Source organism: Gopherus evgoodei, chromosome 10 (assembly GCF_007399415.2).
Source record: "Gopherus evgoodei ecotype Sinaloan lineage chromosome 10, rGopEvg1_v1.p, whole genome shotgun sequence".
Taxonomy (NCBI): Eukaryota; Metazoa; Chordata; order Testudines; family Testudinidae; genus Gopherus; species Gopherus evgoodei.
In genome coordinates, this window is record NC_044331.1 from 13,684,776 (window position 1) to 13,698,420 (window position 13,645).

The 13,645-nt window shown below is 42.6% G+C and overlaps 1 protein-coding gene across 10 annotated transcripts in view; it reads left to right on the plus strand.

Annotated features, from left to right (window-relative positions):
- AKAP13 (A-kinase anchoring protein 13) overlaps positions 1–13,645 on the plus strand; it is a 332,046-nt gene that overhangs the window by 287,722 nt on the left and 30,679 nt on the right. For 9 of the 10 annotated variants that reach the window (XM_030577586.1, XM_030577582.1, XM_030577590.1 and 6 more), the window contains 6 exons: positions 4,535–4,602; positions 7,138–7,204; positions 8,687–8,822; positions 10,667–10,779; positions 11,843–11,989; positions 13,239–13,489. In XM_030577586.1, coding sequence (XP_030433446.1) covers positions 4,535–4,602; positions 7,138–7,204; positions 8,687–8,822; positions 10,667–10,779; positions 11,843–11,989; positions 13,239–13,489 — 782 coding nt within the window. The remainder of the gene's footprint in view (positions 1–4,534; positions 4,603–7,137; positions 7,205–8,686; positions 8,823–10,666; positions 10,780–11,842; positions 11,990–13,238; positions 13,490–13,645) is intronic. The other variant, XM_030577585.1, reaches the window with a different exon arrangement.

Below are 13,645 nucleotides of genomic sequence, written 5' to 3' on the forward strand. Positions count from 1 at the left end.
ATTTTTATTGTAAAGATCAACTGAGGAAGTGACATTTGAGTCTGGATTTGGTTTAGGCTAGGGTTTGAAATACAGGTTCAAAGCCAAATCAGGGCTTGAGTTTGGATTTGATGGCACTGAAATCTCACAAGCTCTTCTGACAGGATGTCGATTCCAGGACAGCAGAAATCTCGATTATCACTTCAAAGGTTTTTTTTCTCCTGCTAATGATAGATCATCTCAATTGATTGGACTCTTATAGTTGGTATGCGTACTTCCACCTTTTCATGTTCTCTGTATGTATAAATATCTTCTGTCTGTGTGTTCTATTGTATGCATCCGGAGAAGTGAGCTGTAGCCCACGAAAGCTCATGCTGAAATAAATTTGTTAGTCTCTAAGGTGCCACAAGTTCTCTTGTTCTTTTTGAGAAATCTTATGGTTATTATCATCTTATTAGAAATCTAGTCATTTGAGAATTGTTGAGACTTTTTTGCCATCATATATGGTGGGAAAATCACAATATTATCTGTTTTTGAGAGATTTTTAGCTCCATTGGAGCTAGGCCCAGAATCAGAATTGGAGGGGCAGGTTTGACTCAAGGGAATCCAATCCTAACCTACCCTACCTTCAGAAATGCTAAGGGAATCAGATTTAGGTATCTCTCTAAATATTAATCTCTGTCTCATGGAACTGGAAGCGACCCTGAAAGATCATTGAGTCCAGCCCCCTGCCTTCACTAGCAGGGCCAAGTACTGATTTTGCCTCAGATTCCTAGGTGGCCCCCTCAGGGATTGAACTCCCAACCCTGGGTTTAGCAGGCTAATGCTCAAACCACTGAGCTATTTCCCCTCCCCCCTTTTTCCATTTCATAAAAGGTTTTTGATATTGTAATTTCTATGAGCTAAGGGTTGGAGGGGCCAAGGGGATTACCTAAAGTGGGATGGGGCTATTAGTACTTTTAACTCAAATAATTGGACTATAATATTTCTAGCTTTTTACTTACTTGGGTCTCCCTGCTTTGTCAGTCATGGAGATATGCTATCCACTAAGGCAGAGGTGGGCAAACTACAGGCCAGGCCGTCTTCCCTGGCCCTAAGCTCCTGGCCAGGGAGGCTAGCCCCCCGAGCCCTCCCCTGCTGTCTCCCTCCTAGCACAGCCATGCCACCACACTGGCAGTGCTCTGGGCTACAAGCTCCTGCAGGGTGGAGCAGCTACCAGACATGCTGCTCTGAGCGGCATGGTAAGGGGTCCGGGGTGGGGGTGGGGTTGGATAAGGGGCAAGGGGTCCGGGAGGGCAGTCAGGGGACTGGGAGCAAGGGGGTTGGATGGGGCTAAGGTTGGGGAGGCAGCAGGAGATGGGGAAAGGGGGGATTGGATAAGTGTGGGAGTCCCGGGTGGGGCCTGTCAGGGGGCGAGGGTGTGGATGGGGTCGGGGCAGTCAGGGGACAGGGAGCAGGGGGGGATAGATGGGGTCCCAGGGGAGCGGTTACGGTCAGGAGGGGGCGGTCAGGAGACAAGGAGCGTGGGGAGGGGTTAGATGGGTCAGGGGTTCTGAGGAGGACAGGAGGGGGCGGGGGCCAGGCTGCTTGGGGAGGCACAGCCCACCACCGCACTAAGGTGATGCAACTCTTTGTAAAAGCATTTTCTCTCTAGACAGTATATAAAACAGAAGTGGCGCTAGCCTTGTAAGAGACTTCTCAACCTCCTAACTAGAATATGTATAAGAAACCTTACATATGTTCAACCTCAGATGAGTTCTGACTTTTCATGTCCTGGCAGCCTAGTGGGATTGCTGTGGTGGCAATGCTTTCAGCCTGGGTCAGGCCAGGGCAAGTCTCAACTCCCCCAGGGGCATCACTTCACTCAATTCAAGAGCATCATTGAGCAGCAAGATTAGGGATTCTTGACCAGTTCTCCTGTGGCTCTGAGGATCATAGGATATGTTACTACAACCACGAGCAAGGAAAATGGGGTGTTGTATCAAACAGGAAGGACAGAGTTTCCGAGGCAAGAAAAAGGTAGAAAGTTCTCTAGGTCTGTTGCATTTTTTCCCTTGATCTGAGCTATGATAGTCTTAATGTTTTTACATAGCATGGCAGGTTTTTGTCTTTCTCTTTCACATGTACAGGAAATTGTGGGAAGTCAACAAAAGAGCATAAACTCTAACACCCATTACCGCTGTCAGAGACACATTCACATGCACATCCGTTCATTTAGCAGACACATATCTGTGAATTTAATGATGATTTATGGATTTTTGTTTGTTTGTTCAGGGGGTTTGCTGTTTCTGGCTTTTAAATATAGTTTGCAAACTAAATATTTAAAATGAATTTCCTTGAATAGACAAAAGTGACCAGGTATATTTGCTGGATCTAGTTATATTGAATTTCATCTGAATGTTCTTAGGCTGGGGATTTTCAGGGAGTTAGTAACCAAAATCCCATTATAAATCAGTGTGTGATGGACCTGTAACTCCCTGTGTCCCCTTTGTAGAGCCCAGCCTTAATGGACAGCTTATCTCCAGGATGATTAGGACAAAATCTGATGCACTGATTGGCTGACTCAGGGCATTAGGACTGGGATGTGGAGCTTTTTCACCTCCAGGTCACTGGGTCATGTGCAAGCCGGGTGTATATTCAGTAGTGAGTTGAAAGTTGTTACCCTTGGAACGTATCAGTTGCCTACATGAAACAAACTGATGAGTTCAGTCTCATAGACTCATAGGTCAGAAGGGACCAATATGATCATCTAGTCTGACCTCCTGCACAAGGCAGGCCACAGAACCCTACCCATCCACTTTTATAACAACCCCTAACCCAGGACTGAGTTATCCTCAAAATTGGTTTGAAGACCTCAAGCTGCAGAGAATCCACCAGCAAGCGACCCATGCCCCACGCTGCAGGGGAAGACGAAAAACCTCCAGGGCCCCTGCCAATCCGCCCTGGAGGAAAATTCCTTCCCGACCCCAAATATGGCGATCAGCTAAACCCTGAGCATGTGGGCAAGACTCACCAGCCAGCACCCAAGAAGGAATTCTCTGCAGTAACTCAGTTCCCATCCCATCCAACATCTCCCCGCAGACCATTGAGCAGACTTATCTGGTGATAATCCAAGATCAATTGCCCAAATTAAACTATCCTATCATAACATCCCCTCCATATACTTATCAAGCTTAGTCTTAAAGCCAGATAAGTCTTTTGCCCCCACTACTTCCCTCGGAAGGCTGTTCCAGAACTTCACTCCCCTAATGGTTTCAAATCTAAACTTCCTAATATCCAGTTTGTACCCATTCGTCCTCGTGCCTACATTAGTACTAAACTTAAATAATTCCTCTCCCTCCCTAACGTTAACCCCCCTGATATATTTATATAGAACAAGCATATCCCCCCACAGCCTTCTTTTGGCCAGGCTAAACAAGCCAAGCTCTTTGAGTCTCCTTTCATAAAGCAGGTTTTCCATTCCTCTGATCATCCTAGTAGCCCATCTCTGGACCTGTTCCAGTTTGAATTCATCCTTCTTGAACATGAGACACCAGAACTGCACATAATATTCCAGATGGGGTCTCACCAGCGCCTTATATAACGGTACTAACACCTCCTTATCCTTGCTGGAAATACCTCGCCTGATGCATCCTAAAATCGCATTTGCTTTTTTAACAGCCGTATCACATTGGCGGCTCATAGTCATCCTGCTATCAACCAATACCCCAACGTCCTTCTCCTCCTCTGTCGCTTCCAACTGTCTCGCTGGACAAGAGTCTAAGTCTCAAACCCAGTATCTTGACTCTCATTCCTGTTACCTTCTTTGGCGTCTCTGCAGAGTGATGGAAGATATAAATATGAGAGTGATCCTTTTTCACACTTGTGCAATATTTTTTTCCCTGTTCCTTTACTGCGTCTGGTTTCCTGTCATTCTTGCTCTAATCAAGAAGATATTTGTGTTTAAGGAGAGTCTTTTGCTGTTATAATCAACCCCTACTTCTGCCTGCCTGTGAAGTCATAAATCATCAGTCATGTCCCTAGTTGTTCAGTGGCTCCTGTTCACCTCCTTATTTTTCGTCTAAAGAATAACAAGCATCTTTGTGTAATTTCAGGCATAGCATGTCATTGATTTTTAAGCAGAATTCCCAATCAATTGAAATCTGTGGGGAAATCTTATTAATAATCATTTTATGGCCTAATTATCATGGAACATAGGAGTAGCCGTGTTAGTCTGGATCTGTAAAAGCAGCAAAGAGTCCTGTGGCACCTTATAGACTAACAGACGTTTTGGAGCATGAGCTTTCGTGGGGTGAATACTCACTTCGTCGCGAAGTGGGTATTCACCCACAAAAGCTCATGCTCCAAAATGTCTGTTAGTCTGTAAGGTGCCACAGGACTCTTTGCTGCTTATCATAGAAGGCAGCACGTTTGGCAATATCTAGAGCTACTCTTCTAGTTTGAATGGAAGTGAAAATCCCTAATTACCCCACGGTCTCGCATAGAAATGTAAGAGGAAATCAAAAGGCAAACTTCTTTTGACCTGACTTTTTGTGTGTTTTTCCCCATTTTACAGACTGCAATGCAATTGTTCACAAAGGCTGTAAGGAGAGTCTCGCATCCTGTGCAAAAGTCAAAATGAAGGTGAGAGGTTTCATGTCATGTGCTGAACATGACATTTATTTTGAAGTGTTTTAGCATACAGACATCTTTTGCAACATGTGCAGGAATGGAATTTCCAGTCTGCTGGGTATAATGTCAGAATCCCTTGTTATGGGGGATCATTCTCCTAAACTCTCCTGAAATTTATGATACTCCCCCAAATTGTAGATTAATTCTGCTTCCCTTGTCTGATGTGAATAGGAAAAGATCATATTCTAGGTTTTGTAAAATGCAGCTCTGTTTGTTTAAAACCGAGGGAAGACTGGGATGGGGACAAGTGGTGGAGGAAGGGGGAAACAAGGACTGAGACATGAAGCCGAGCACAGGGGAGGAGGAGAAGGTTGCTCATCTCCCTCTAGTGACTGTCCCATATAAAGGATGCCAGCCTACTACTGCTGTGAGTTACCACGTGAGCCCAAATGACAGGTCTGTGCTGTGGATCTAAAGACTCCAGCAGTGATAGATAGATAGATAGATAGATAGATATATAAGAGTCAATATGGTTCCACAATATAGAACTTGTTTTCTAGATGTGATTAAAAAAAAAATACACTAGGAAATTACATACAAAAAAGCCTACTGTATAAGAAAATTATGGTTGAAAAGTCAAGCACTCATAAGTTAGTAAATGCTAGAATTAAGGTTTGCCCTCTGCAAACTTAACTTGCCCTCTTGTGTATATGCATTATGATACAGTCTTTATATGATCCACAGGACCCCTGCTTCATATAGTGCAGAGGATGGACAATGCTCAGGAAATGAATCAGACTTGTGTAGTTAGTGTGGCAGCTGTAGGTAGGACTCCTGCTTCATTTGTTGTAGAACTTGGAAAGTATGTAGAGAATGAGGCTGTGGACTGCAGGAAGACGAAGGATAGTCTTCTTGTTTAGTCAGTCAAATGCCACCTTGCCTCTCCCCCAGAGTTCCTTTGTGATGCTAGACAAGTCACTAAAACCAAATTTTTCTAACGTGATCCCTGTGTCCTTCCCTTTCTTGGTGTCTAACTTGAGATCCTGAGGTCTGATTTGCAGAAGTACAACTGAAGTCAGTGGGAGCTCTGTTCTGAAGAGATACAGTGCTATTTTCTCTGAAGAATCAGGCTACGGGCATCTCAAATTGGACACCCACAATTAATGGACACTTTTGACATTACTGCTTCCGTGCCTTAGTTTCCCATCAATAAAACGGTAAAAAAGAAGAATTGAGTAAACTTATCTAACCTACACTCCATATTCCCCAAATCAGAAGAGTTTTCCCGTATTTACCCTTCACTACACTACTGGGAGTAATAATGCCTTACCTCATGGGGTGTGTGAAGATCAACTAATTAACATTTGTGAAACACTCAGGTGCTACATTGAAAAGGCCATCAGGAGATTAATGCTTCTCTATACAGAGTAGGGGTTGAATAGCGTGCAGTAATCACAGCGTGGAGCCATGCATTGAACAATGAAAGTAAAACAGATATTGAACAGCAGTTTGTTAATGGAGCACACCTTGTCCTGTGCATCTCCATGTGACCGGAGTGAGCATGTACCATCCCCACCGAGCAACTGAGCATGCTGCAGCCCAGGGCTGCACTGATTTTCCCTGCTATTGCTCTTCCTGGTACCAGGGGCCGCTGTGGCTGTGGGCACAGGAACCCAGAGCAGGAAGATGCTCTCTTCTGTGCCCTCCACACTCCCCTGGCAGCAGAGAGAGGAGCAAGACCTGGGTGCGGTCGGTACGGTGAGCAGGGAGATTGGGATAAGGTTGCAATGAAATATAGAATAGCTCCCCAGTCTGCGAGCACCGTCCATCCTGTGCACTGAACTTGGCATGGCTCCTATAGAAAAAAATAGCATCTTATCTGTAACTAGAGTACAACATAATCCATGTGCACCATGGAACCAAATTAAGGTCACATGGGCAACCTTAATTTTGGCATTTTTTAACTTTTATATGCTAGACTTTGCAACTTTAATATTCTTTCAAGGCAGTTTTTATATATTAATATAGATGAGCGCCTCTGATTGGAATTCACGGTTGTCCCATGTGCGGGGAGCCCCCTTCACATCCTGGTTCGCCAGGCCACCCATGCTCTTCTTGTTCAAGGCTTTTGCTCCTGTCTTTAAATCATAAGTTGTTTGAGGCAAGGACTGTGTTCGCCGTGCTGTTACATTGAACAGCTAGTCACTACAATTATGTATATGGTTCCCTCAGTGATCCTTTTGTCTTTAATACACTTAGCTATCTAGCAATATCAGAACTATATCAGGATTATTGTCTCCCTATTTTACTTCTTATTGTAAATATTTCTCCGTATTTGATTACATACCTTGTGATGGCTTGGACTGTATCACCACGCTGAAGATAAGGCTGCTTGTAGATACCCAGGGCACAGTATCTGGGATCTAATCTGTTCTGAGGGAACTCAGAATGGCGTTACTGCATAATTAAAATAAGGTGTCTGTGGATATACATAGCCCTTCATTTATGTTGGGCAGGAAAAATTAAACCTCTCTCTTTTTCTTTCAGATACAAAAGGGGATGCTTCAGGCACACGATACCTCTTCGTTACCCACAGTAATTATGAGAAACAAGAGTAAGAAGCCGTTCCTTCCCTCTTTTCTGGTTTAGCTCCCTAAAAGTTGCTATTTTTCATTGTATTCAGTATAACCTTTTACCATCATGTTCAATTGTTATCCATTTCAGTACAATGAAAGATAAAACATTTTAGGATACAGAAGTGATTATATCCTGTGTGATAAGCAACATTTGGGATTTTAGAGGCATTGCTCATGTTGTGCAAATGGTTGGCCCAGTTCTGTGGTGCCCATATAATCTTATGCAGATACAAGCTCTGGAAGAAAGAGACCATGTTTTCCATATTGGAAACAGTATTTTTAGTGATCCAGCTCTTTTCTGTTGGTTACACAATGCAATGGCACTAGAATTTGGCTGTAGCTGGCCAGCTGAGAATTCTCCTGGAGTGAGTGAAATCTCAGCTGGAAAGAAGACATCAGAGATGTTCCCTGGGTTATTCATAAACTGGGAGAATATTTAAAACAACATTGAACTGAGTGTCTTGTTCAATGGGGAAGTTAAAATGGAAGGGGTCATTCCAAACTAGGCCATTTCAGTAAGCTGCTCTTATCAGATGGACCAGCAGCACCACTGTGGGAAGCAGGAAGGCTTACTAGGGAAAGAAAAAAGAGGGAGTGATATGCAGGGGCTAATGATGATGCGGAGATATGACCAAGCCCTTCTACATAACTGGATGGTCTTTCTCTCTGCATTCTGTGAACTGATGGATAGTCAGAAATTCAGTCCTAAGAGGGGTCAGGGCAAATTGAGGATTGCAAGAGCTCGAAGGAGGTGATAAGAGCACCAAGACAAGTTGCTGTGACTGTTTCAGTTATTTTGTAATAAAGTTCTGCTCAGCTTCCTATGAGAGTGTTTCTGGGCTTGTGTATTCCACCCAACCATCCCATCCAGCCGGCGGTACAGTGAGGGGTCAAAGGTCTTTCCTTCCCCTATTAGGAAATCCCAGTGTTCCGTTTGGTGCTCTGGTCACGACTTCCCTGCACAGGAACACAAGCAAACAGTTGAACAGTCTCACGGAAGATGATAACTGATTGTTTACCTTGTCGTTTTTACCTATATTGCCATAGAAGTTATTTATACTTTAGAATGTTGTGTCTTAAGAGTTTGGAACTGCCCAGATATAATATATATATATAATATAACAAATATAAATTATGTTGGTGTTCAGTGTAGGCTCCAGATTTACCTGGGGACTACTTCTGAAGTCTTACTCAGGCAAAACTACTCAAGTGAATGGAAATTATGTCCTAAGCAGGTATTTCAGGAATGGCTCCTGTGTTAACAAACCAGTAAAGACAGAGAATGAGGCTAGATTTCAATGGCGCTATAACAGTTGATACCAGCTGAAGATCGGCCCCTGATTATTTCTAAGCAAAGAGGAAGTGAATTGTTAGAACCTTGCTTAGTCGAGTCATCATAGTGAGTTGAGCAAGGAGTTTGGATGCTGTTTCTTATCAGATATCTGGCATTTCTCTTCTAGCCTCACAACCTAAGGAGCGCCCTCGATCTGCAATACTTGCCCCTGATGAAAACACAGTAACCTCAATATTCAATAACAGAAGATCACAGCAGACCCCAACACTTTCAAAAAGTGTCTCAATACAGAACATTGCAGGGTAAGCCTGTGTATGTACAGTATGCATAATGTAAGCAGCCTACATTATTCCCCACATTTCGTTAGGAATACATTTATGGGTGTATGTCACATATATTCTATCACCACATATGCAGAAAAACAAATACTATATACTGTCTGAGGAAAGGGGTCAAAGTGCAGTTGCTGTGGGAACTATAACTTCAAATTTCCTGTGTGTTGGGATTTAAAATTTTCAACAGTTTGCATGTGTCAAGATCTTATTCCCACTTTGAACTTTAGCGTCCAGAAAGTGGGGACCTGCATGTACCCCTCTAAACTTAATTCCTAGCTTAGATCTGATAACGCTGCCACCAAACAAAATATACTGTTTGGTACACTCTGTCCCCCAAAACCTTCCCTGGGAGACTCAAGACCCAAATCCCTTGGGTCTTAAAACATAAGAGGAATAAAGCATTCCCCCTCTTTTCCCTTCCCAGATTTTCCGCTCCCTGGGTTACCCTGAGAGGTAGTGTGATTCAAACTCCTTGAATCTTAACACAGAGATTAGTGTGATTCAAACTCCTTGAATCTTAAAACAGAGAGGAATTCACCTTCCCCCCCTCCTCCTTTCCCCCACCAATCCCTGGTGAGTTCAGACCCAGTCCCCTTGGGTCTTACACAAGAAAAAAAATCAATCGGGTTCTTAAAAAGAAAAGCTTTTAATTAAAGAAAGAAAAAGTAAAAATTATCTCTGTAAAATCAAGATGGAAAATGTTACAGGGTCTCAGCTACATAGACCAGAGGGACTCCCTCCCCCCTAGCATAAGATACAAGTTACAGCAAACAGAGGTAAAATCCTTCCAGCAAAATCCACATTTGCAAATCAAGAAAACAAATATAAAGACTGATTCGCCTTCTATCTAGTACTTAATATTTAGAACATGAGAGACTGTTTTAGAAAGATTAGAAAAACTGGTTGCATTTCTGGCTCCTCTTAATCCCAAGAGAGAACAAAGAACAACCCAAAAAGCACAGACAAAGACTTCCCCCACCAAGTATCTTGTCCCCCAATTGGTCCTCTGGTCAGGTGTCAGCCAGGTTCACTGAGCTTGTTAACCCTTTACAGGTAAAAGAGACATTAACCCTTAACTATCTGTTTATGACAGCATGTAATGCAGCCATTCAGAACTCAAGCTAGGAAAAGCTCCGTACCATCACACATCATCATGCATTTTGTATTTATGTGTAAAATAATTACACACACACGGAGTGCTGCTATACATAAAGAGTTTCCATGATCGTTCATTTTCTCTTTCATTTTCCCTAACACCAGTGATTTTAGAAAACCCTGTTGGATGTGTGTTTGCAGAGCTGTGAAGGGGAAAATTATCAAAAGGCTCAGTTTAGAAAAACATCCACAAGATTAACTGCTTGTCCAAATGTTAGATGAATTTCATTCAGCTAGAACTTGGCATGTACAGACTCTCTTGAGAGATTTCCGATATTCCTCAGCATTAGCTGAGCTGGAAAAACAGTACCTTGAAAATAAGGCTTTGGAATGGCAATACAAAAATGAAAAGTAATTAAATTAAGTTTACCAAACTCTTTTAGACCTCAAATATTCACTTCAGGTTTTAGGGAAATGATTATTTCAGTTAGAAATGTAGATGATCCAGTTTGTTGAGCCCTAATTTGTAGTTATTAGCACTATACATAAAGTATATAAATACATGCGCACACAATACATATACCTGTGCATAATCGGCAGCATTTAGTGCAGCTTTTAGTTTTATTTAAAATTATATTTGTTTTATGTACTTTAAAAAGTGATTGATTTGAGTTTTGGAGTCCTGAATGGGGTTCTGCATTTCCTTTTTTCCGCAGAGTTGATAATGATGAAAACATGATACAGACCTGGAAATACCTGTCACAGTCAACAGACTCTTTACATAAAATCAGCCGGGTGAATGAATCCACGGAGTCGCTAACTGATGAAGGTAAGAGATCCCAATGTATTTTTACACAGACAGACGCATCCCCAGCAAATGGATGGTCTCAACATTGATTTTTAGAAACACTAAATCCTTTAGAAGTGTTTTAATATCAGATTTTTTTTTCTTTGCTGGAAGATTGAAGCTTATTTACATAAGAGGAAGTACAAAGAAAGACAAAAAAAGCAAGGGCCCCATATAGTAATAGCATATTCTGAGTGGGGGGAAAAATATGAAGCATTTCATTTATATTTGAGTTATGTGGCCTGTGTTTATAGCTCAGAAGTACACCTTCCTCCCCATCTTTCATGCTTTCTCTGTTCTTCCAGTTTATTTGTACATCTACATATCCCTATATATTTTACTTTTTTCATACTGGCAGGTTCAAAATATATTTTAATTTTTTTTTAGTTAAATTCATGAATCCAGTGTACATCAAACCAAAAACTGAAGTTATTTTTTAAGCAAGGACTACTCTAGGATATAACTAGTCCTTAAACATTTTGTATATTAGCCGACACTGGCCTGTAAAGTACAACATGGTTTTAATTCATTAGGAACTGAACAGAGGACATGATGACAGAGAAATTTCCCAGTTGCCAGGAATTCTCACATGTTGTGTCCAGGCAACAAATGAACAATTTCTTTCTAAAATGTACATAATCTTCAATTCCAGGCACATCAATTATTGCTTTCCAAGCTTGAAAATACAGATTTTACAAAGCGCTCCTTAACAATTCTGTTAATTTACTGAAGTAAACAAAGGAGGGCAAATTGCATGTTAATTCCATGCCATTACATGGTAGATAACTGGTTCTTGCTTGTCTTGTAAACCAGAGTTCAGTATACATGATAATTGTGGACTTGTTTAGTGCAACTAGCAAGTAACCTGTAAAAGTAGTTTACGTTGTTTCGTACTCACCCAGTAAAATTCGATATAATTGTTTCCATGTCAGTAAAGGAGAGTGGATATAATGTTTGTGGCATTCAGAACAAAGCCTAAATCTGTAGAATAGGCAGTGGGAATTTCAGGTGGGACCAGATATCTGTTTATGGTGCTTTTATGCAGGTGCAGACATGAATGAAGGACAGCTCATGGGGGACTTTGAGATGGACTCCAAGCAGCTGGAGGCAGAATCCTGGAGTCAAGTAGTGGACAGCAAGTTTTTGAAGCAGCATAAGAAGGATGTCGTCAAACGGCAAGATGTCATATATGGTGAGATGTTTATTAGTTAAAGAGAAGCAATCCAGTTTAGTTTATAGAAACCTCTAGGTTTGGATGGTCTGTTCATATTTTTTAGTTTGTGACTAATTTGGAATCTTTAAGTGGGAGTTTGCCATTGACTTCACTGGGGCCAGAATTTCGCTCTTTGTGCTTACTGGAAATGAAGATCTCCAGTGCCATCTTAGTAAGCTCTGGAATTCTGGATTTCACTTACCTTGAATCATCCAAACAAATTCCATCTCCTGGTTTGTCTGGTGATGACCTTTATACACAGTTACCCATGAGTACAGAGTAGTCAGTTATTTGTATTAGCATCTTCTCCCCCTTGATATAAGTGTCCGCTTTTGCTGCACAGAAAAATAACTATATTGAGAGGAGCAACATGGTGTTTTGGTATTATCTGTCCTTCTGCAGTGTTCAGATTCCAACACAATGGTCCCCAAACTTTTTACCTCGCCCCCCTCTCGCCCCCTTTGCCCTCTGCCCTCCCCCCAGCTGCCATTGGGAGCCGGGTGCCGAGGCTGAGGCCAGGTCTGTGGCTGGGAGCAGAGCCGCAGCTGGGCTGGGACTGGGAGCAGAGTCACAGCTAGTCCAGGGGCCAAGGCTGGGGCTGTGGCTGTGAGCTGGGGCCAGAGCAGCATAGTGTGGCACTCCCTCCTCCCCTGTGTGGGGCTGACCCAGGCCCCACTCCATGCTCTACCCCTCCCGAACGTTCCTCCATGCCCCCCCAGATGGGCAGGTCCCACAGTTCGGGGGCCAGTGTTCTAGCAGTAATGAGAGCGAGCACTTGTTCATATAAAAAGAGTATGGGAAGGGCTGATCCACTTCCAAGCTATGCCCTACCATGCACTTCAAAAAGAAAAAAATATTTTCACATTGATAATCTAATTAGTAACTATTAAGAGGCAAGAAAAGAAAGAAACTGGTATATACCAATGGCATTGGGAAGCCCAAAGTGTTGCATTTAATGTATTACAGACTATTTTCCCCTGAGTTCATATGTATAAATCCCAGTAATACTAGTGCAAGTAATACACATGTTAGAATGGGGAATTATGACCCCATAGCACTTCATTACATTGTTAGCTTCTGTGAGCCCTTCTAACCAGCTAGATCTGGTAAGTGCCTTTCCTTGGCTTAGCAATGCCAAATACTCTGAATTGATACAGAGCCTTGTCCTAGAAGATAGTAATAATGACTCATGTGCTTCTTGTGTTGGACCTGTCCTTGTCTCATGCAGAGCTGATGCAGACAGAGATGCATCACGTCCGCACTCTGAAGATCATGAGTGATGTGTACAGCAGGGGGATGATGCAAGAGTTGCAGTTTGAACAGCAAATGGTGGAAAAGGTCTTTCCTTGCCTGGATGACTTGCTGAACATCCACAACCAGTTCTTCCAGCGGATTCTGGAGAGGAAGAAGGAGTCTCTGGTGGACAAAAGTGAAAAGAACTTTGTTATCAAGAGGATAGGAGACATCCTGGTGAATCAGGTGAGTGGTGAGACACCCTGCGTGCTCTAAGCACAAGACTGCATGCCAGGAACTCCTGAACTACAATTCTTTCTTTTAGGGCAGGTCTACGCTTAAAAGTCTGCATTGGTGCAGCTGCGCTGCTGTAGCACTTTAATGAAGATGCTGTACGCTGAC